This window comes from Lepidochelys kempii, chromosome 1 (assembly GCF_965140285.1).
Source record: "Lepidochelys kempii isolate rLepKem1 chromosome 1, rLepKem1.hap1, whole genome shotgun sequence".
Lineage (NCBI taxonomy): Eukaryota > Metazoa > Chordata > Testudines > Cheloniidae > Lepidochelys > Lepidochelys kempii.
The window spans coordinates 241,227,708-241,250,277 of NC_136380.1; the positions used below are offsets into that span (position 1 = coordinate 241,227,708).

At 44.3% G+C, this 22,570-nt stretch overlaps 2 protein-coding genes across 2 annotated transcripts in view; both read left to right on the forward strand.

The window, feature by feature from the left end:
- BID (BH3 interacting domain death agonist) overlaps positions 1 to 22,570 on the forward strand; it is a 536,402-nt gene that overhangs the window by 348,645 nt on the left and 165,187 nt on the right. The gene's annotated exons all lie outside the window — the stretch shown is intronic.
- ADA2 (adenosine deaminase 2) overlaps positions 5,855 to 22,570 on the forward strand; it is a 30,392-nt gene continuing 13,676 nt past the window's right edge. The window contains exons 1-4 of the mRNA XM_073320049.2: positions 5,855 to 5,933; positions 13,140 to 13,211; positions 14,440 to 14,747; positions 18,185 to 18,410. Coding sequence (XP_073176150.1) covers positions 14,453 to 14,747; positions 18,185 to 18,410 — 521 coding nt within the window. The 5' untranslated portion in view covers positions 5,855 to 5,933; positions 13,140 to 13,211; positions 14,440 to 14,452. The remainder of the gene's footprint in view (positions 5,934 to 13,139; positions 13,212 to 14,439; positions 14,748 to 18,184; positions 18,411 to 22,570) is intronic.

Genomic DNA, 22,570 nt, shown 5'->3' on the forward strand with positions numbered 1-22,570 from the left:
TCTCTACTTGCCAAGTATCAGCGTTGGAGAAAACGTACCCAAGATTTTATAATGGGAGTAGGGGGGAATGGTGGGGTCCCTCAGAGAACTGGTGACATGGTTTTGTTTACTGTGTGAGACTGAAGTAGGAATAAGGACCTCTTTTAGTCATGCTGTTGCCACTTGGGTCCAGATCCACAAAGGGAGGGAGGTGCTGAAAACCTTTGAGGGTCTGGGCCTTGATGCCTACCTGAGAGTACAGGCAACTGAGGGTAGTTCTCTTAGTCACCTATTTTTCTGGAGCCACATGGCCATTTGGGGGTTAATACTCTTCTTTCCAAGTAGCTGAGTGACTCAGGTGGGGCTAATGAGCACTGCCTTGCCTAGCTAATTAGAAGAGCCGAAAGCAGCAGTCTGCAGTTCTGGAGGTGGGGAGATTTTTGCAGAGGGAATAGAGAGAGCGTGGGTTTTATTTCCAGGATTTTTCATCAAATAAAACCTCGGGCAGGAGCAGCACAGTTCAGCTGGGGAAGGGCAATGAGATGAGGCTTCTCAGTTAGCAGATCTGCCTTATTCTAGGGCTTCAACATGAAGTCCAGGGGGATGCAGGAGTGAGAGAGCAGGAAGTCTGGGCCATGTGCTCCCCACCATATCTGGATCTGTGGTGTTTAAGGCAAATTGATGTGTAGAAAAACAAGGCTTATGGGATCTGACATAATTTCTCCACAACATTCACCCTGAGTTTATCCATTGTACAGCAAAATGCACTTTCCCTGTTGTATCAAGGTAGAGTGCTACAGATGCTGTATGCATCCGATGAATTGAGCTGTAGCTCACGAAAGCTTATGCTCAAATAAATTGGTTAGTCTCTAAGGTGCCCCAAGTCCTCCTTTTCTTTTTGTGAATACAGACTAACACGGCTGCTACTCTGAAACCAGTGTTACTATGGAAGGTCTGCATCAAAGCAGCACTCTGCATAGCTAAAGGTGGCACCTTCTGGAGCTCCTCCCCACAAACGCAAGTATTTGCCTGAGAAGGTTACTGCGGAACAACATGAAGTGTTCTTTCCACATAGGACCCTTATGGACTCCAGAGCGCTTCACACTTTTACAGAGAAATAATGTCACCCAGCACGGAAGTGCAGCTACCTCTTAGTTGAAATGTGGCAGCTGTTTAACAGTGCAGGACAAGAAGTAATAGCTAGTGGAAACTGGAAGAAATTTAGGAGGCCATAATATAACTGCCATTAATGCTAGATGTAGTATTACAGTAGCACCTAAGAGCTCTAGCTGAGATTGGGAACCCATTGTACTGGGTGCTGTAGATGCAAAAGACAGCCCTTACCCCCGGAGAGTTCACAGCCTAAGTAGTCAAGACACAAAATGAGTGGGAAAACAGATACACAAGAGAGTGAAGTGACTGGCCTAAGGTCACACTGCAGGTCAGTAGTAGAGCCAGTGACAGACCGCAGGTCTCCTGAGTCCTAACCCAGTGCCTTCTCCCCTAGATCATGCTGCCTCTCTGCTAGTTCTTCTAGAATTGGAATATACTCAGGACACTGAAGTGAATACTCCCCATTTTAGGGGGAGAAAAGTGCTATTGGATCATAAGCAATTTCCTCTGAAAGAGCACACCTTCAGCAGCAAGCAGCTAGCATCATGCAGGAACATTGGTTCACACTTACTCAGAGGAAAGACTGCCACCTACTGAGTATGTCTTCACTGCAATTGACTTGAAGTATCACACTCAAGTTACTCCTCTTGAGTTAACCTAGCTCAAGTGAGAGCAGCTCCATTGCCAAATAACACTGAAGTTGCTGTGTCCACACTAGCACTGCACTCACTTTTGTGTAGCTCTAAAACTTCTAGGGATGTATCTCATGGGTCTTTTCACTGCAGTAAGATGAGCCACTCTGTGAATTCTTTCCCAGCGGACTGTGGGAGAAAGTCCTGTCTCAGCACACAGGGTGGGGAAATTGTGGGAAGGCACTGGAGGACTATCAGCACTTGAGTGAAGCGAGCCCACTGTGTTCAGCAATCATTCTAGGCCCAAGGTGCTTGAAAAAGATCCTCTTCATTCAGTGACACAGTTTTGAATACCTCTGCATGCCAGAATATGGTCCTCTGCAGCACCCATAGCAACTGACGAGTTGTACTAACTCACATATTTGCCTGTACGCCCTGGCAGGCCCTGAGCCAACTTGAGTCAAACGTGCCGTCACACTTGAGGTAAGAGTTGTATGTGGGCAAGACTTGAATTAGGTGTGACACTCAGATTGTAACTTGAGTTAATTTTGCAATGAAGACATATCCTGAATCACCAACACCACTTCTGACAGCCCTTGGTATGATGATACGATAGTGAACTTTAAGCATGGGAAGCAAGTGATGTCCAAAAGGGATCTGGATTTTATTAGACTATCATATTTATTGGAACAAAACCAAAGAACGCCATAACTATTTTTAACACCAGCCTCCTGTTAGATGTTTTTCAGCTCAGTGGCTTGGTCCTCAAAAAGTTGAGAATTCAAGCTCCTTTTTCTCTCCCTGCTTAGCCATCTCTTAAATCTGTAGTGTGTAGCCTTTCCTGGCATGCCTGCCTTGCTGGCCTTTTAAATACAAAACTAGAGACAAAACCAGCAGTCATTTTGCTTCTGACTGTTGAAGGCTGCACTTCCCTTGCTTCTTGTTGCTGGTATTTAGTTCCTCTGATGATGTTTTTCCTTTGCTTTTTCTTTGTCTCATTCCTAAGGCTTTTCCTAGAGCGCTCCTGTCTTAGGTCATTACTTGGTTTGTGAGATCCAACAAGATCACTATTTGTACAGCCATAAGATCTATGAAAAAGCAGCTCATCAATTCAGAAAATCATCTGGGTGGTAACCCTACTGTCAGCCTATTTTCTTCCCTTCCACTTAGACATCAAACTGGCTGAAGAGGGCTCTGGGGAACAAGGCAGGCACCGAGAGCTGCTCCTCAGCAGACCCATCTGTGACTTTCATCAGCTGAGCTCAGGGAATACCACTAACTGGTGAGGGAAAAATCTCTTCGGAGCTGATAGGCTAGCCATTTCCATTCTCCCATACTGAGGAGAGACAACTCAGTGGGGAGGTGATAATTTTAGAAGTGGCTAATGCAGTACATTGTTTTGCATTATATATGGGGTGGGGCAGGAGACATGACAAAATAAACAGTAAATAGGCATAGGTAAAGTAAATTCACATTAGTAAACAGGGAAGAGTTGCAAAAATAACTAATGATGGTTATGTGGTGGGGCAACTGGGAATAGTATTTCTGCATGTATAATATCACTTTCCCCTATTTTTTGTCTTTGTAGACTGGGCAAGGGTTGTGTCTTTCTATAAGTACTAAAGTACCTACCACATTTTAGATGTTACTGTAATATTAATTAGATGTATAGATGCACTGAACTCTACACTGCAACTTCATGGTGCCAAAACCCCTAGAAGACCATCAGTCACATCTGAAAACCACTGTGTATTGTGCTGGTTATCTCTTTGGAGCCTGTGGGTATATACACACATGGCATCCTACACGTGGATTTGGCTGGCAGTCTGGAAAATGTCAGGGTTATAAAAGCTAAGCTCCCTTTGCTTTCCACAATTCTGGGTGATTTATTTGTCATTTTAAAGTATTGTTCAGTCTGAAAAGTGTGTCTGTAAAAACGGTGTCATAGGATTCTGTGTATGTCTCTCAGTTGTTCCAGGGCAAATTTCCTCAGTTTACTATAAAGAGAATATTTTTGTACTTTGCAGCCCTGCAAACTCAGCGTGAGATCTGAGGGTTCAGCGGGTTCTTTCCTCCTCATGCATCATCATTAATATATAAGATCCTGCAAGCTAAATTCTTCACTTGCTTTCATCTGTGCAACCTTATCGTCTTCATGAGGGTTGTACAGCACAACTGAGGACGGAATTTGGCTCTGCAGTTAAAGCTTGGCCAACAATTCTGTGGAAGATGCAGAAACTACACTAGAAGACAGCTTCAGTTCCTATATCTGTACTTGCTCTGCAGGGGTATAAAACAATGAAAACTTATTCTTACCACTAGATGAAATAATTCTCATTTTGAATATACGCAGGGAGCAGAATTGTTCAGTAAAACAGGGCCATTTTCCCCACAGTCACATTTGAATCAAACTGGACCTGTGCAATTTCCCCCCCTCAATTAGTTTGATAAAAGCATACAGAAATATTAGTGGTATAAAATAGATGGATCAGGAAGTTCTATTCACCCTATCTCATAGCATGAGAACAGAGGGACATTCAATGACATTGAAAGGTGACAAGTTCAGAACCAATACAAGGAAATACTTTCTCACACAATTCCCAATTAGCCAGTGGAACTTGCTGCCACAAGATATAATTGAGACCAAGAGTTTAGCTGGATTCAAAAAGGGTTAAAACAGTAAATCTTACAAAATATGCAAGAATTGTGGGAACAATGTAAGGCCCCATACTTCAGGGCTAAATCCAACCTCTGATATTTGGGGTTATGGAGTAATTTTCCCAGGGACCAGGTTAAACCTATTCCTGTCTACTGTGAGATCTTACGCCTTGCCTGAAGAATCTGGTGCTGGTTACTGTCAGTGACAGGGTATTGGATCACTGGTCCGATCCTATCTTCCTAGGCAAAATGTCAAGTCATACTGTATGTGCCCAAACCTATCCCCCATTGCACTCCTGTGGGTGCTTCACACACACAGGAATTGCCAGGCTGGATCAGACTTGAGGTCCATCTAGTTCAGTATCTTGTCTCCACCACCTGGTGCTTCAGAAGAAGGAGTAAGAACCCTTCAGTAGGCAGATGTGGGACCATCTGCCCTGAACATAGGCCTCATCCTGAGCTCTAGAAGTCAGCGATGGGCCCAAACCCTGAAGTAGGAGGTTTAACATTTTTGTTGTCATTCGTTATGATCACACTGGATTTCCAGGTACATGTTCAATCAGTTTGAAATCTTATTAAGTTCTTGGTCTCAATGACTTCCTGTGGCAGTGAGTTCCACAGTGTAATCACACATTGTGTGAAAAAGTATTTCCTTTTTTCAATTTCCCACCTTTTAATTTAATTGACTGTCCCCTTGTTCTGGTGGTATGAGACACAGAGAACAGAAGTTCCTTGTCTACCTTCTCTAGACCATTCATTATTTTATATACTTCACTCAATGCAACAGAATGATTTATCTGCCTCAGAAATAAGGAGGAAGCTGAAAGAGGCTGATGGGCATTGAGGATGGTTCATTCCATTATTTTAATTAATGTTTAGGAGCCTTTTATGGTAGTAATAATAATTAATACTTGCTACTTTTCAGGACTTTTCAGTGGACAGTCTCAAAGTGGTTTACAATATTGATTAAGGATTATTGTTCCCATTTTACAGACAGGGACTCTGAGGTACCACCCAGTTTACTATTGTGCCTGGCCTCCGTTTCCCTTGATCTTCCTTCCATGCTCACTATTTAACTTCTCCTGCCTTCTCTGCCCTGTTGCACAGGTGGAAGGGGAGTAGGGTGAGGCTGTTCAGAATCTGAATATGCTATGGCATTGCAAAGACAGAGGGTGGGATTTCCTGTCTGTCTTAGTTTGGATGAAGGCTAAATTGTTATTTCAAGGTGTCTTTTTGTTTGCAATGAGAACAGACAGCTCTATCGCTTTCTTCACAATGTGTCCCTCCTTTAGCTAAAGGGGAGGGCATGCAGCAGCGGCTGCTGTGTTGCTGCAGGGGACTGCACCTTAAGGGAGGAGAATACAACCACAGGAACAGACCTTTGGAGGAGGAGGTGGAGACATATCCGATTTAGAGGGGCGGGGTTGGAGGTGGGAGCAGGTGGCAAGTTGTTTATCTGCTCAGCTGTTGTGTGGCTTGAGAGAGACAGAAGCAGCTGGGAGAAGGAAGGAAGGAAGGAGCTCAAGGTCTATCAGTTTTTCTGCCTTACAGGTTTGTAACCGTTGCAAAACAACTAGAGAACAATTCACTTGGGACACAGGCCCCAGCCTTGGCAGTGCCCATTGAGGCATTCACCAGTATATTTTCCTGTAGGGGCCCTGGCAGAACCTTCCACCTTCCCCCCCCCCCCCCCCCCGAGACATGTCTGTGCCCATGTAGGATCTGTGGTATATGTATAGGGGGGCAGTGGCACTTGAGTCAGGCACTGGTATATGACTGTGCAAGTCCCCTGGAAACATCCACTATGTGCCAGCAGGGGCCTTGGCAATGGTTTCTGGGGCATATATTGGTATCTGCTCATGCAAATACCCTGGAAATGTCTCCTGGAGTAGGACAGCTGGGCTCCTGGCAGTGTTTTTGACAGCATGCTTTATATGCCCATGTAAGTACCCTGGCATTATCTTTTGGGGCTTGCCAGCAGGGTCCCTTGTAGGTGCCTTCTTATTGGCTGAAGCCATGCCAATTGAAGCTTTCCAGCAGCAAAGCTTTCTTCTTCCAATAACAAAGAGCCAACGTGGGTATTATTATTGATCTGTGTCATGTCTTAATGCTTTTAACAGTGAAGAAAAATACCATTATGAGGCTTAATTTGTTCAAATGGTTTCAGACAGGGTTAATATAACTCATCAATAAATGCCAGTTTTTATTATGTTTTAATTACAATGTAATTTCAACAGGCTAGGCTTGTTCTGGCTGCTCGGTGTATCTAGTGGTTTGTTGTTTTCTTTTAAGTGTATTTCCTGGAGCTTCAGTGATTAACAGGTATAGCAACTGATATATTGCCAGAGAGCCTGATTGGCTCAGTGTACACAGGGATGTATCCCTGTTCCCTACAATCACTGTGCATAGCCATCAGAGGTTTATATCCGTGAAATAAATGGTAACTAATGCTAGGGTGGCTAAAACATGCCTTCAGGCCAAATTGCACTCACTGGAATTTCACTATGTTGTCCAAAGCTGCACTCTTCCTTCAGGAATTGGTGTGGCTCAGGGAGCCTGCAGTTTCCAACGTGCTATGGTCCAACTTCACCCAAGTAGCCTTGGGGCTGCTCTTGATTTGTTTTAGGCGAATTAGCTACACCCCTCATTTTCCTAGCAAGTTTCCAATGTGGCCCTCATTTGGGCAGAATCTGAACGTTCCTAGACTGAAGTCTTTGAACCTATTATGTCAGCCAGCTAGCTTGCCTGCTGCCCCTTATCAAAAAACCTTGAAAAATGTTCACCTTGATGCTGTGAAGGAGAAAAGGAGAGTCTAGCAAGGCTATTGGTGGATGTTAGTCATCTCTCCTGAGCAAGGAATCCCAAAGACTCCAACAATCATTGGTCACTTGATCCTCCTTGTCTTGTCACCCTTCAGCATCCAAGAGTGAGGTCTGAATGTACTTTACAAGATGCTCCTAAGAGCTTATTTCTGGTCCTTTTATGAACTTGCCCTGGCTACCCTAACTTTCCACATCACCTTTCATTGCTTCTTTCCAGCAGTGAATCTTCACAAAAGAAAGGAGGGAAAGCAGCAACAAATGGCTGTCTTTCTTTAACACCACAAAAAATCTCTCTCCTCCAGCTCCCTGCACCTATCTGCATCAAGCATCCAGCCTTTCTCTCTCCCAGAGGGTAAATAGTACAGAGGAGTGGGAGAACTAGCTTATAAACTTCAGGCAAAAACAGGTATAAGTTCTGAGGAGGAATTGCATCCAGCTGTTTAAGGTAGCTTTTGCTGTGGAATCAAATATAGGATGATAACACACTGAAGAGAGAAGTCCCTGTGTAAAGTATAGCTACTGCCCTGTTGGCAGACCCAGTTATTTCTTGGTTGTGCCACAGTTGTTTTGGTTTCAGAGGAACAGCCGTGTTAGTCTGTATTCGCAAAAAGAAAAGGAGGACTTGTGGCACCTTAGAGACTGACCAATTTGTTACCTTCAGTCCCAGCTATACAGTCTACTATGCTATACTGGTTATAACATAGGCTGGTCACACCTATGCAGCTGAAACCAAACACTTGTCTGCTTGGACTATTTTTCTTATCAGTGGTAGGAATTTTTATTGCCAGTGCTAGTGGTGGGAGCACTAGTGTGGGCCTGGGGTCCTAACTACTGTCATCTCTTCCTGTTTTGAGCAGGATTAGCCAATTCCACGATTTTATTAGGAAATGGGGCAGATCTGAGTTGGGTTAGGTCCTGTCTACACAACAAGATGAAAGATCCACCAACATAGTTAATTTTATAGTATTGTTTGGATCTAAGTCTCTTCCTCTGTTCCCTGCCTCATGCCCAGGAGCAGGTTGCAGCTAATAGTAGGTAGAATTAAGGAAGAGAACTCCCCGACCTGTGCAGATATTTGGGGGGCAACAGTATGTCTAGCATAAGCTCTCGAGAGGATAAGTGGATGGGTTTTTTTGGGGTGTGTGTGAAGGTTAGACAGTGGGGGCAGGCACTGATGTGAAATGACTAATGGAAAAAATCCCCACATTGACAGAAGCTCACTGGGTTTTCTCCTTCCTTTAAAGTGAGAGAGTGAACCAGACGGGGATTCTTGGTAAGCCTGAGAGCAGGAGGTACAACATGCAGTCTGTTACCCAGTTTGCTTTCTTTTTTTACTGCCCAAGATTGGAGAGAGACGAGAGATTGGGAAGGGGGAAACAAATACTTGACTTGGGGCCCTGCTAATCTTTTCTAGGTGCCTTGCACAGAAACCTTGGAAACAGCCTGGAACCTGGTCCTGTGCGGTGCGGAGCCCCTATTCTGAAGGGTGACATCAATTCCTGACAATTGAGGGCACTCAGGACCTTGCAGCACTGGCCCTTAGTGACTTGGTGTTACCATACAAAGGTTTTCTTTGCTTTGTCCTTTCAGTAACTGTAGCTACAATCCTGGGGTTATGGAAGCAAAGAACAGTTCTGGGGGGCTGGGGGGAGATGACACAGTTCTTGCTTAGGGTTACTTGAAAATGAAACCTCAGCTCAGCAGCCACACAGTGACAGAGAGCAGGGTTATTCAGACTGCTGCTGGCTAGCACCACTGACTCCTCTTGCTGATAAGCGGCTGAGCTCACAGAGCTAAGAGACTTGCTCTGCGACTGATTTGAATTTTAGCAAGTGCACTGGGAATAGCCCAAAGCTCCTTGTCTCAGACGGTGGTCACAGGAATTCACAGCTATTATATTTGGGAGCCAGGCAATGATTACAAATCAGTGGCTTCATTCCCTGTGTGATTAATTGTTAACCTGGGAGTATAGCCTTTTCCCTGGCTCTGCATTACCAGATTCCAATTCTTGTAACTGGGATTCTCTTTTTAAATGTCATCAGGTGGGTGTAGACGCAGCTCAGGATGGATGAAAAGGCAGCCTGAGGGTGAGTTTATGTGCATAGATGGAGCAAGTTGTAGGTGAATTTGCTGGGTCACAGGCTCAGATGCTCAGCTGCAAGCACAGGCCACAGCAGACATGCCTCTTCCTCCCTGCAGATCTCCCACTAACCACCTCATTTGTCCAGCCAGACAAAAGTATAGGTTATTTATCAGGCCGGTGGGGATGTTTTAGTCATTCCAAGTGTTGTGAGACAGTCAGTCCTTAATAACTGATAATACTTACACCCTTTGCATGTTCGGTGTGGTTTACACACAATAACTAATCTTAGATCATAAGTTTTTTGGGGCAGGGACTTTTTGTTCTGTGTCTGTACAGTGCCTACCACAATGGGGTCCTGGTCCATGACTGCAGCTGATAGGTACTATGGTTATACAAATAAATAATCCTCATTTTCACAGTGCCGTAGTGAAGCAGCTGGGGAAGGATCGTCCCCATTTTACAGATAAGGAAACTGGAGCGGTCAGGTTAAGTAACTTGCCCAAGGTCACACAGCATGTCAGTGGCAGAGCCAGAACTAAACACCAATCTTCCAACTCTCAAACCACTATTCAGGGAGCATCTTTCCACTTTCATTGTGGATCAGCAAAACTGCTTTTAAAAATGGGTTAGTAGGAACATGTTACACAGACACGATTTGTGTATGCTTTGCCTTGATTTTCACATTGACCTGCAAACCATCAAAGTGTCCTAACATTTCTTTTGGGCTAGTGCAATTATATTGTGTTGCAACATTGTCATGCTGAGCTGTGGCACAATGGGTTGATCCTGAAAGCGGAAGCTGGAGAAGAAAGATGAACTTTGCAGAATGGATTAATAAAATGAAAACTGGCTCTGTTGGGTTGGTGTGTGGGAATGAAATTGCATGAAGGGTACCTCACTGAGAATACCTGCCTGCTGCTAAAAGAATTGAAAGCTTTGTAAAAGCCTCTTTCTCACTGTGCAACAGTGCACAAATGTGCCTTTAAAGTTGTATTATGTAGCCACAAACCATGTTATCCACTGGTAATGTGGACAGGGCTTTAGTTTTCTCCAGTGGGTCTTGGTTGAATGAGAGAAGTGAGGGAGTGGCAGAATTGGGGTTAGAGGTGGTTGTTTATGGAAAAGACCTCTTAGTTAATCTGTATTGATCCTCTGTATTGTACAAGTTTCCTTGTGTCATGCCTGGTTTTCCAAGGAGGCCTAAAATTAGGGCCCTGACATTAAAGAAACCATGATATTCAGAAGGATAGGGCTGTTAACTGTGGTGTCTGGCCAAATTCCAACTTCAGTCATTACATTTTACCTCACTAAATTCCCCTCTGCTTTCCATCTTGTTCATTGCCGTGGGCTTAAAATGGCTGTCATGTTTCTCTCCAGAGAGGGCTATGTTTTAGTAGCAAGTGGAGTGACTTCTATATGGATAGTTGGTACAGCTTGGTTAATAAAGTGCTTTGGGATCCTTTTACATATGATATAAATGCAATTTCATTGTCCTTATTCCTGCTGGTGCAGGAGTCTCAAACTTTTTCATAGTATGGACCACATTTTAATAGAGAGAGGATTTTGATGAGCACCTGTCCTCCCATTTATGATCTCACAGATCACCTCCCCTGGCATTTACATACAGTCCTCGTGGCAACTACTGCAATTGCTTACCTAGAAAAGTCTTGTTAGGGAAGTATTTTATGCATTTTTAGCTTAAATAAAATTTAGCAGATGGGATGTAAGGATGAGCAAATGCTGTGTGAGCAGTTGGCTGTCTGAGAACCACCAGTCAGTGCTCTGTGGACTACTGTTTCTCCGTACATGTGTCTAGTTTAATTCCTTAGCTATCTGCACTGATGATGTCTCAACACTCTTCTCTTGGAGTCTGTCTCTAGTGCCCTATTTTTCTGTAAAGACATTTTTCTTAATGCCTTACCTGAATTTGGTTTTATGGTTCTAGCTGTAGGCTGTTGCTCTCTGCTTTACTGCTTTCAGATAATTGGAGTAATTCCCTTCCTTCATCTATATTGTTCCCTTGAAGGTATTTATAGACAGAGCTCTTGTCCCTGCTGAACTTTCTTTTCTAGTCTACGTGCATTTCTCTTCCCTCCCCTCTCTCCGCATACACTCTATGCTCTGATCCTTGTATTGTTTTTAGGGAACTAATAGCTGCTATGGAGCACTGTGTGTCTCTTGTATTCAGTGAAGGTGGTTATACTCTCCAGTCTCTTGAAACTGCCCCAGAGGAGAGACCATCTTAGTCTGTCCACACTAAAAAACATTCTTCCATGTTTAAGTTGGCCATCAAGCATGGATCCCTGATGCCCTCCATATATGCTCCTTCAGCTGGAGTTGAAAACAAGGGTCAGTCAAGGTTAACAGTTGTTGCAAGACAGTGCGGTAGATCCATGATAGAACTACAGATAGGCCACCCCTTCATACCGCAGGTGTTGAACCTGTGTGCACCTATGAAAAACCATGTCACATTCGGCTGAATGGAGTCAGAGAGGGAAGAGACAGGTCTGGCACCTGTTGTTGAATACAGTTGGAATTTTCAGAGGACGGCCACACTAATAGGGGTTTAAGCCCCAGGAAGCTGATTCTGATCATGCATAGTACCAATTAGTGCTGGCTGAAATCTTGCAATGTAAAGCATTATTAAAAAATGACATGTTTGGAAATTGTTTTTCGTTTTCAAGAACTGTTGATTTTTTTTTCATTTTTGGTGACATTTGTAATTTAAATAATTATCTAGATTGTTATTCTTTTTATGTACTGAAAACAGTCTTTGATAAACACCATTTCTAACATTTTTTTATTTAAAACGTTTACCCCCCACCCCCAGGGTCCATTTTGAACCACGCAAAGTGGAAACACCCTCAAAATTACAATAATTGTCATGATTTCTTGTTAGTGTGACCAGCTCTGATGCTAGTATACCTCAGAGTTACTCCTGATTTACATCTAGTTTGAGAGCAGAATTGGCCCTGTGTGCCAAATTCAGCTCTAGTAAAAATGGAATTATCTCAGGGATGACTTTGGCCCAGTTTGCTTATAGTCAATGTTGATTGGACAAAAACCATTAAAAGTGTATTTAAATATGACTAGCTGATTTCTTGTCAAAAAAAGGTCTTTTAAATGGTGTTTGCAATGTAGTTGTTCCTGGTCTTCAATAGCCAGGCAAAACTGTGTTTAAACTGGCTTACCCTGAACTGCGTTACACATCTGCTGAGCTATTTTATTTCTGTGGCAGTTTGGGTGGGGCCTCACAGTAGGAAGCAGTGCAGGCTATTGTAAAATAGCCTGCACCCAAGCCTCTGCTGAGAGTACATTTGTCATCTATGTAAAACTGTCAGATTATGAGTGGGTGGCAGTTACACAGAGATTACAATGACTGCTCACGTGAGGGCAGTGAAGAGGTTAAAATTTAGCAGATGGGACAGAAGGATGAGGAAATGCTATGTGACCAGCTGGCTATCTGAGAACCCCCAGAGGTTAAAATCCTAGAACACCGCTTTCCCCTGACCATATCCTGTGTGGAGGATGTGTCGGAATGTTTCTGGTGCTCCCAGTCTCCATTTCCCATTCTCCATACAGCTCTGGAATGTCCTCCTGCTAGCTCAGCCTGTTGTTACCTCAGCCCTCTTCACCTGGCTTTCTGCTCCTTACATTCCTTTAGTTTCTTTTTCTCATAATCTTTCCTGCCCCCCTTCCCTCCTTTTTAAAAAAAATATATTCACAAAGTCCCTCGACGAGCCACAAGAATAGAAGTGAAACTGAAACAAGGAATTGGAACTATCTGTGTTGGCTTGGTTGATTTGTTCCTTGTTTTAATAGCTGCTTTGCTTTGTACCTATTTGTCTGAAGGAGCGGTGACTAGGACCTGCTATCTCGGTTGCAGTTGGATGATCTCTGGACGCAAGGAAGAGAAAATTGACAGTAAGAATAAGTGGGTTTGTCTCACTGAGGCTGTTGTGTCTTTTTAAGATGCTTTTGCTATGCTGGGATCAGAACTGGCTGGCTCTAAAGCTGTATCTAACCCCTTCATTCCTGAGCTAAATTGTATAGGATATTCCATCTTGCTGCCAGCTATAGTGTGGGAGGGGAGTGTGATGGGGCAGCTGGCAGAAAGGGGGGAGTTGCAGCAATGCGGTAGCTGGGAAGAGAACTGACACAGGAAATGTGTATGGGGACATAGTTCCCTATGGTTCATGTATTATCTTGCAGCCCTGAGTCCTTCTCAAGCCTGGGTTGGTGTGATATGATAAGGGACCCTCCAGACTGGTGCCCATTGCTGGAAGATTGTATTCCAACAATGCTCTTTGGGGAGGGAGAGTCATTTTGCATGGGTCTGTCTTCTCTGACCTATGTATTCCTATCACTCACCACGTTCTCTCCCCTCTCTCTTTCCTGCCAGTTCTTATGGTGCCAGTAGTTGTGGCACATGCTGTGGCCTACGGCATCCGGGCACTGGAGATGCCTGACTCCTGGTGTGAAGGGAGTGTTAGTGCACTGAGAGCTTGATGTGAAGTCCCCAGAACTATCCCTTTTAACAGCGAGAACGCATTTTGCTGTGGGATCAGCCAGATCTCTCCTGGACTATTGAGTAACAGAACCTGAATGGTTCTGAAGTTCAGCGTACTCTGTATGACAACAGACCTGTCTCCTTATCCCCCTCCGCCCATCCATACATACTCTGACCTACAGGCTGGTTCAGGAGCATGGTGCCCTGTCTTTGGTTGTCCCTTAGTCAGTCCATTAGGCATAGGGCTGGCTCAGAAGCATAATGTCCTGACCTCACACATCTCTGCTTCCAGGGCCAGTCCTTTGCCACAGACCCCCTTCCTATAGCACTGAGTAAGCTGGACAGTGTGATGTACTGTCAACCTGATCCAACAGTGATACACCCTCTCCTCGCAGGATCTTACTGCCTACTTGAATGCTTATGAGTTGAATGCGTTTCAAAACTGACTGATTCCTTTGAATACTTGGGAGTGAGGTATTTCTCCTGATTCATCTCAGATTCTCCTACCCCTTCTGCAAGGGCCCTTCGCCAGGATGGCCTAGTATACATAATCCTGCCACCTTTTTGTTAAAGAGCCAATGCACCACCTTTGAGATGTCACCTTTTGACCTGCACTTACAGTTCTGATTGTTTTTTCCCCAGGTGTGTCCATGACATGAAGCCTCAGGCTGGTTGGCTTGTATTCCTTGTCCTAAGTCTGGTTCCTCTTTGCCTTCCCATCCCTTTGCGGGACTCCCTGATGGAGCAGGAGAATGTCCGCCGGACTGGTGGCAACCTGGTGCTGGGGAAGTGGGAAGAGCAGATCAATGAGTATCTAATAAGCCTCAAGGAGACGGAAGTGGCCGAGGCCCAGAAGACTGGATATTTCCCACCAAGCATGCACTTTTTCAGGGCCAAAGGCTTCATTGATCAAAGTGCAGTGTTCAGCATCTTGAAACGTATGCCAAAAGGTAGGGATTCTGGCCTGAGAGTTCTTGGTTGTCCCAATGCTTTCTGTGATAAAACAGGGACCAGGAAGGGAGCAAGAATCTGTCAGTGTGAAACCCCTGCTGCACCCAAACTAAAGGGACCTTATAACAGGTGCTGAGTAGAGCAACTTCAGATCCCAGAAGGAGCTCTATTCGGACTGGCTCTTTTGGGCTGGGGGAAAGAAGGAATTACACTGGCCAGAGAGGATTTCCAAACATGTGGGTATCCTGTATAACTGTACAGCATGGACCCCCATTTACCTCACTTGGGAGGAGAAAGAAGACAAAATAAAATAATACGGGAAAAGACCCTGACCTCTGTGTAGCACACTCCAGCGCTGGGGGTGCTCATCCTTCTAATGCTTCCCAGGCCTGCGACTCACCTTGTATAACCAAACATGCTGCCATGTGGTGGTGTTCACGTGTCCTTATACAAGTAGCTGTTTACAGCATAGATTTATTAATGCATTGGAGACTGTGTGTTTGTATGATCTATAGAATGTCTATATGAAAATAGAATTTCTGTTAGGGCCTTTCAGCTGAGATCTTAAAAACTGAGTTCTGATCCACACAGATGAGAAAAGAAAAGGAGTACTTGTGGCACCTTAGAGACTAACCAATTTATTTGAGTCTCTAAGGTGCCACAAGTACTCCTTTTCTTTTTGCGAATACAGACTAACACGGCTGTTCCTCTGAAACAGATGAGAAAGATCTCTGTTTGTAAGAGCAGGAATTTGCCCTATGGTCCTTGGCCGAAACTTCCCTTCCCTCCACTGTTGTGCAGCATGCTGTGTACAAGCTGGCTACTGCCTTTCACCTCAGAGGTGGCTGCATTACACCGTGTGGTGCACACATGGTGTGTAAAGTGCTTTGGGATGATTTAGGATGAAAGACACTATATGAGTGTATAATACATGCACAATGTCATCCTAAGCATTTGTTTTGCTAGCAGTCAGGAACATGTCAGCATTCTAAGAATTAGTCCTTAATAACTATAATATACTGAGTGGTTGGGAGAATATTTTTGACCATCTGAAATCTAAGCCATCCAGTCTAACCAGCAGGGAGTTAGCTATTGCTGACTCTCCGATTGCTGTGACCTTGACAGTTCCATGTGGGAAGCAAGGAGTTAATGCATTTGTACATCTGAAGGCCTTGACTCTCAGCTGAGTGACTTCTCTCTACCGTTCCACTTCTCTCTCTGATGCAGTGAAAAGTATTTTAATTAGGCTTCCTTTTCTAGGTGAAGACAGAAGGCTTTCACTGTGAAACCTGAGAATACACGTCCCTCTTGTGCAATGCATTCTCCTTTCAGACTGGTCTGTTCTAGGTACCAGATCCCAGATTGGAACTTTCTTAGTCTGGCTATTGGGGTGAAAGGCAGAGCCTTGCTCTTGGGAAAATTTGTGGAGAGAACATTTATACAAAAAGTCAACTGCTTTGCTCCCACCATTCTGAATTGGTCTGTTTGTTTCTGTCTGAATAAGAGCTATCTCCCTAATCTGCTAGCTTGTCCCTGTGGTGATGTCAGACTCTGGGGTTTATGCCATCATGATTGGTTACCACAGAAATAACTGAGATGTTGAACTCACCATTATCCCTTCACTGCTGAATCAAACAGCAGGGAATTTGCGGTTTAAAAATATAAGTATCTTAGCTTTTTGAAAAAATGGTAAGGACAATGTTTAACTCTTTTTGCTTTTACATCCCTTCCTCCAAAGGATCTTAAATCACTTCCCAAGCATTAGTGAATCTCCTGTAGTTTCTTTACAGTATTTATAGTAAGTCCTTTGTGAAAGGGATTATTTCTCTATATTTGTACAGTGCCTAGCACACTGGGGCCCCAATCAAGAGTGGGGGGGCCTCTGACCATTATGGTAATACAAATATTAAATTGTAATATTAACCCCAGACTGCGTATAGGAGACTGATGCACAGAAAGTGTCTAAATTTTGGGGACCCAACTTTAGATTGCTGAGGCCTGCTTTTTCAAAGGTGCTAATAGTTCTATTTAAGTCAGGAACTTTGGTTGCTCAGCACCTTGAAAGTCAGGCCATTTAAAATTGGACATGCAAAATCAGAGAGTGCTTTTGAAACTTTGGCCTTACGTGACTTGTCCAAAGTCACACACAAAAACATGTAGCAGAGCCTAGGATAGATCCCAGATCTCCTGACCTGCAGCCTCGCATTCTAACAACTAAGTCATGTTTTCTTTATGTCAAATACTCTAATAATGTAACTATTGTGTTTATAAAGTGCCTCTTGACATGCAAGGAGTTCATGGTAATCCACAGTCAATTAAACTGCTGTGATATGCAAATTAATATATCAAAAAAGTCCAGATCCCACAGCATCTTTTAAAAAGGAGGTTTTACACAAGAGCTAACATTTTCAAAAATCTCGAGAAAAGGAGAGTTCTAGGATGATATTTGACGATGCAGAGGGATGGTCTGAACTGTGTGTGTGAGAAGAATGAGTTTCGCACTCCATGGACTGTCGCAGTAAAAGCTCTGTCAGATGCCAATCTACTGCAGGATAGTGGTGCATCTCAAGGCAGGTGGTGATGGCCAGCAGCAGATAAGGTGTAAATTTTAGTCAGGGTAATTAGCCATTGGAACAATTTACTAAGGATCTTGGTGGATTTTCCATCACTGACCATTTTTAAATCAGGATTGAATGTTTTTCTAAAAGATCTGCTCTAGGAATTCGTTTTGGGGAAGTTCTATGGCCTGTGTTGTACAGGAGGTCAGACTAGATTATCACAATGGTTGCTTCTGGCCTTGAAATCTATGAATACAAGACAGAAGTGTGTGTGTGTGTGTGTGTGTGTGTGTTTGATTAAGTAGTAGAGACGAATAGAGCTCTGTGTTCTGACCTCAGAATTCCCCAACATGTCAGTATCTGAGGTTTTGTTCTGGCCCACTGTAACAATAGGAGCTAGATGAAAAAAATCACATCTGGAGCCAAACTGTTTAGATCTAGGGATTTGGTTCAGGTCTGTCTGTTAAATAGTATGTGTTGTAAAGTGCTGCTTAGTGTGAAAGTTCCTCTTTAAATCAGTGGGATGTGAGCCAGCTCTCTCATGGTGAAGTGTGTCTGAAAGACCTTTAATAACTCAGTGGATTTTCCATCCCAGTGGAGAAGTAGAGCGTAGAACTCCCTATTGATTCCCCTCTCCCCTCAAACTGAGCCATCATGCTCTGCTTGCCCTGTGTTTGATGTGGAATGTGCCATCTGTATCTCACATTGGGGGAGGCAGGGCAGGTTTGCAGTCTTGCTGCTGTGGGGGCTGCTCATGACTGTATCTATGAGACCCTCCAGGCATGCCTGCATGGATGGATTTAATTGTCGTCATGTTGACCCTCCTTTCCCTTCACTTCAGCAGCCTTTTCTTGTTATGTTTGCCCTTTCCTCCACAGGTGCTGTCTTACACCTGCATGACTATGCAATATTGAGCGTGGACTGGTTGGTGCACAATGCCACCTACCTACCTGACTGCTACATCTGCTTCACCCATGTGGGTACTGTTCAGTTTAGATTTTCCAAGCCTCACCCTCCCAGCCCAGTGCCGCCGGACTGCTCAGAGTGGGTGTTGCTAGAGACTTACCGGAAGCAGCTGCGCAACATCAGTGAGTTTGATAACAGGTGTGTGAGCAATGGTTTGAGGCACTCTGGAGTTTTATAGCACTATTATTCATTGCTTGCTGGTTATTTGCTAACAGGACACATGTCTTGCAAGGTCACTCTGGCCCATCGTCCTCATGGGGTGGCTGCTCTGAAAACTGGACTCTCAATTTAAAATCGCATCTCACACACACACACACACTGTAACAAGCATGTTATGGTTGCAAAGTCAAACATGCACAAGTTAGGGAATGCACTGTCTATCCTACGTACTGAATGAGGCAGGTTTCCTGTGGAAAAAATAGTATGTGATCCTCTAATGAAAGACTTTCCCATAATGCATGTGCACAGGCAACCTTAATTCTGGCTTTTCCTAACTTTTGAGTGCTTGACTGTCCAATCTTAATGGTCTTTCAATGTAGGGTTTTTCAAAATGTAATATACACAAATATTTAAACAGAGACTGTTTGCTCCTTAGGGCACTGATCACTTATCAGCTGGAAGATACCTTGGAATGGAGCATTAATGATTTGGGAGACGGTTCAGATTGAGGAGCTACCAAGCATTAAAGTGCCAGTTAGTGCAGCTCCCCTTCCTTTGCTAAAAGCAGAGGGAGAGTTCTGCCTTCTCTTGGGCTAGAGAGTGCTGGTTCCCCAGAGCATTCCCCTCCTCCTCAGCGGGTGAGGTGAGAAGTCAGCAGCCTGAGGAAATCGGAAATGGGGTCAGAAGGAGAAGCTGGCGCCTGTGGCTGAGGAGTTTCTAGGGCTCCCAGCCTTGCTTGTCAGTAGGCTGAGAAGCAGCAGCACCTCATGGGAGAAGCAGATGTTTGCCGGCAGCAAGTCCCATCTCCATCAGCTTCTTCTAGAGGAAAGACTGTTCCCCTGCTGGCTTCCCACCCCTTCCAAGGGAGAGTGGGGAAAAGGGAGACCATGACACCAGCTCCCTTCTGCCTCTCCAGAAGAGAGGGAGAGAAATAATAGATAAGAGGGATTTTGCATCAAATCTCCTTTTGAAATATCTCAACAAAGGCGGTTGCCCTGGATGTTTCAGGGTGTTCTGAGGAACATCCCTCAAGCCCCCCATTCTGTTTTATTTTACAGAATACAGCCTCTCTCTCCTGGCCTAATCAAGAGAACAAGGGAGAGAATAAGGGAATAAGGGTGGGAGAGCATGAGGGAAGCGTCTCTGCAGAGGACCCCACACCACATGCTTGGCTGCGCTGGCTAGCGGCCTGCTTGAGACATGAACTTCTTTCAGACACAGTTCTTATCACCATTCAGTGTCCCTTTATCTTTTATTTTACAGTAATACCTAAAGGCCCAAACTGAGTTAAGGGACCCGTTGTGTTAGGTAATGTACAGACTCATAGCCCTGGTCTACACTAGGAATTTACATTGGTATAGCTTCATCTCTCAGGGGTGGGAAAAATCCAGGCCCCTGAGAGATGTAGCCTTACTGACCTAATCCCCGGCGTAAACAGCACTAGGTCAACAGAAGAATTCTTCCATTGACCTAGCTACTGTCTCTCAGGGAGGTGGATTTCCTACTTGACAGGAGAACCCCTCCTGTCAGTGTAGGCAGTGTCTACACTGGAGCGCTGCAGCTGTAGTATTTTAAGTGTAGACAAGCCCATAATAAGAGACAGTCCCTGCCCCAAAGAAGCAATCTAAATACACAAGAGAAAAGGGGTTGAGGGGATGGAAACAGGCATAGGGAGGTGAAGTGACTTGTGCAGTTCTCCCAGCAGCAGAGGCAGGAATAGAAGCCAGGTCTTCTGAAACTCAGCACCCAGGTTTATCCACTGGACTGTGTTGCCTCTCACTGCATTTAACGTGTCCATCACCACAAGATGATGTAATGCAATGTCCCCACATAAAGTCCAGGCACATGATCACAACCACCATGCTGAGGAGCTCCTCCTCCTATTTTGATCTCTTCCCTGGGTGCTAATCTGGGGGTTGGGGAGGGGTTCTGGCAAGGGAGGAGTTGGTCTCTTGCCAGGAATGAGCCCTAATCTGCTATGCCTCTCAGTTTCTGGAAACACTCCCAGTCCCTTGAATATGTGCCCCACAAGTAACCTCCCTTCCTTCTGTTTGCCCCTGAGCATCAACAGGCTGAGGGAAAGAAGATGTTGGGGTGGGTGGGAACTGATGGTTAGTTGGGTGCTTGCAAGTATGTGTCAAGGGCATCCGGCATCTGGGGAAGGTCCAGGCTCTCTTATGTACAGAATGGGGAGGATCAGCAAGCGTGAGGGGAAGGGTGAAAGTGTTTTCCAGGGGCTGTACCCGCTTCCACTAGTTTTCAATGTGGAAATGGAATGAAGGACTGGAAACAGACAAACCAAACAATCCCTACAATCAAACTGTTTATTTTCAAGTTTAAAAGAGGTGTGGGGAAGTTCGGTTACTACAACAGCCTTCCTTCCAAAAAATACAGTGTGGTTATGAAGATATGACCACTTCCTAAAGGTAGGGACGTCATTTGCTATGGGAGAAGAAAGGCAGTTGTCCCCACACCAACTTTTCATAGGTGTACATCCTATACACCTCTCCCTCCACCATTACAGGATATGATATAGTCACATATAATGTTCTGTATGCTGACACACAACTTTGCCTCCCCCTCCAGACTATTTCTGAAATGATGCCCCTGCTTAAGAGTGATCTGCAAAGTAAAAGGGACCCGTCTTTATATTTTTTTGCTGCTTTATAACGTAGAGAGGCCCGGAACAGTGTGTGTTATTTCCCGTCCCCCGTTCTTTTTTCTTTTTGTTTTTCATATTAGAAATTCAGGTCTTGTCTGACCTGACCCTAGAGTACTCTGTGGGGGCTGGAGAGCTAGTGAAGTGGTGATATGCAAGAGACTGAATGCCGAGCAGCAGAGGGGGGAAGAGATTCATGGTCAGGGAGTTTAAAAACATTTTAAAAAATCCTCCGCTATTTAATTCCAATGATTAACACTTTGGAAGGACTTTTTTGTTAAATATTCAATACCTCTGACGCTGCGTGAGTGCTCACAATAAACATGCTCGGAGACACTCAAGAAAGCAAAGTTGACATTGCTGATATTCATAAGGTGAAAGAGCTCTGAGGCCAGAGCCCAGGATATCTAAAAGATTGGCTAAAGCTCCAAGATGTAGACTCCACTCCTTGAGCACAATGGAACTTTCTGCCATAAGGGTAAAGTTTATCAGTGTAGGAGATATAGCTTTCTTGGGTGCTCGTCTCAGGCAATGGAACAAATTTCCATGGAATCAAGGACCATCACAAACCTCACTGCCTTCTGCTCCAGGTGCAGGGTGCACTTCTTCAGCCTACTTTCTTTAACAGAAACTCAGAGCAGAGTGTATGTTACCAAACCAAAACTCCATTGCACTTGCAGTTCTCCCCTTAGAAAGAGGATGAGAGAGAAAATGAACCACATGTGATAGATGTCAGTCACGTTGCTTAATACATCACTGGAAGGTGCTCAGATACTATGGTGATGAATGCAGTGTAGGGACCCATATAGAATAGAAAACAAGCAAACAACCCTTTCAGGCCTTCATTCTATACCAAAAGAAGCAAAGTAGACTCCTGTAATTTTGCCCCCTTGTGCCTACCATTGCAATAGCTTTGTTCTGTACATAGTCACACCTGATCCAAGCAGGGTCTTTCTAGCTCAATCCAACCACTGACTTGCGCTTTTTTCCCTAGAGAATCAGCAAACCCCAGATTTGTCTGTGTAGGTTGTTTGTGGCAAAGAGTTTGATCCCTTAAAGGAGTAGCATGTTATCAAGGATGCATTGCTATATCCTCACAGTTATACATATGAATAATTAGTCTTAAGGGAAGGGGGATTTGTAAGAAATGTAGCAATTAATTTTTTTAGGAGGGGTATTGGTGGCTTATTACTCGTTCTAACACAAGAGCACAGGCTACGTAGACACAACAGGTTATATATAAAAGAATCTGTGTAAGGGGCCACTCTTTCTCCCCTATATACACGGGGAAAAAGAGCACTACATATATTTATTGAAGAAGTCTTTGTACCAGGAAAATCTATGGAAAAATTACTTTGATAAATAACTGCTTATTGGTCCTTATCTAGAGGTAAACTATGCATGGTCACATGAATAGACTCACATGGTCCTTTGACCCATCCTGAGGTTCTCCTTCAGTGTTCTACACCTGATAGGGACA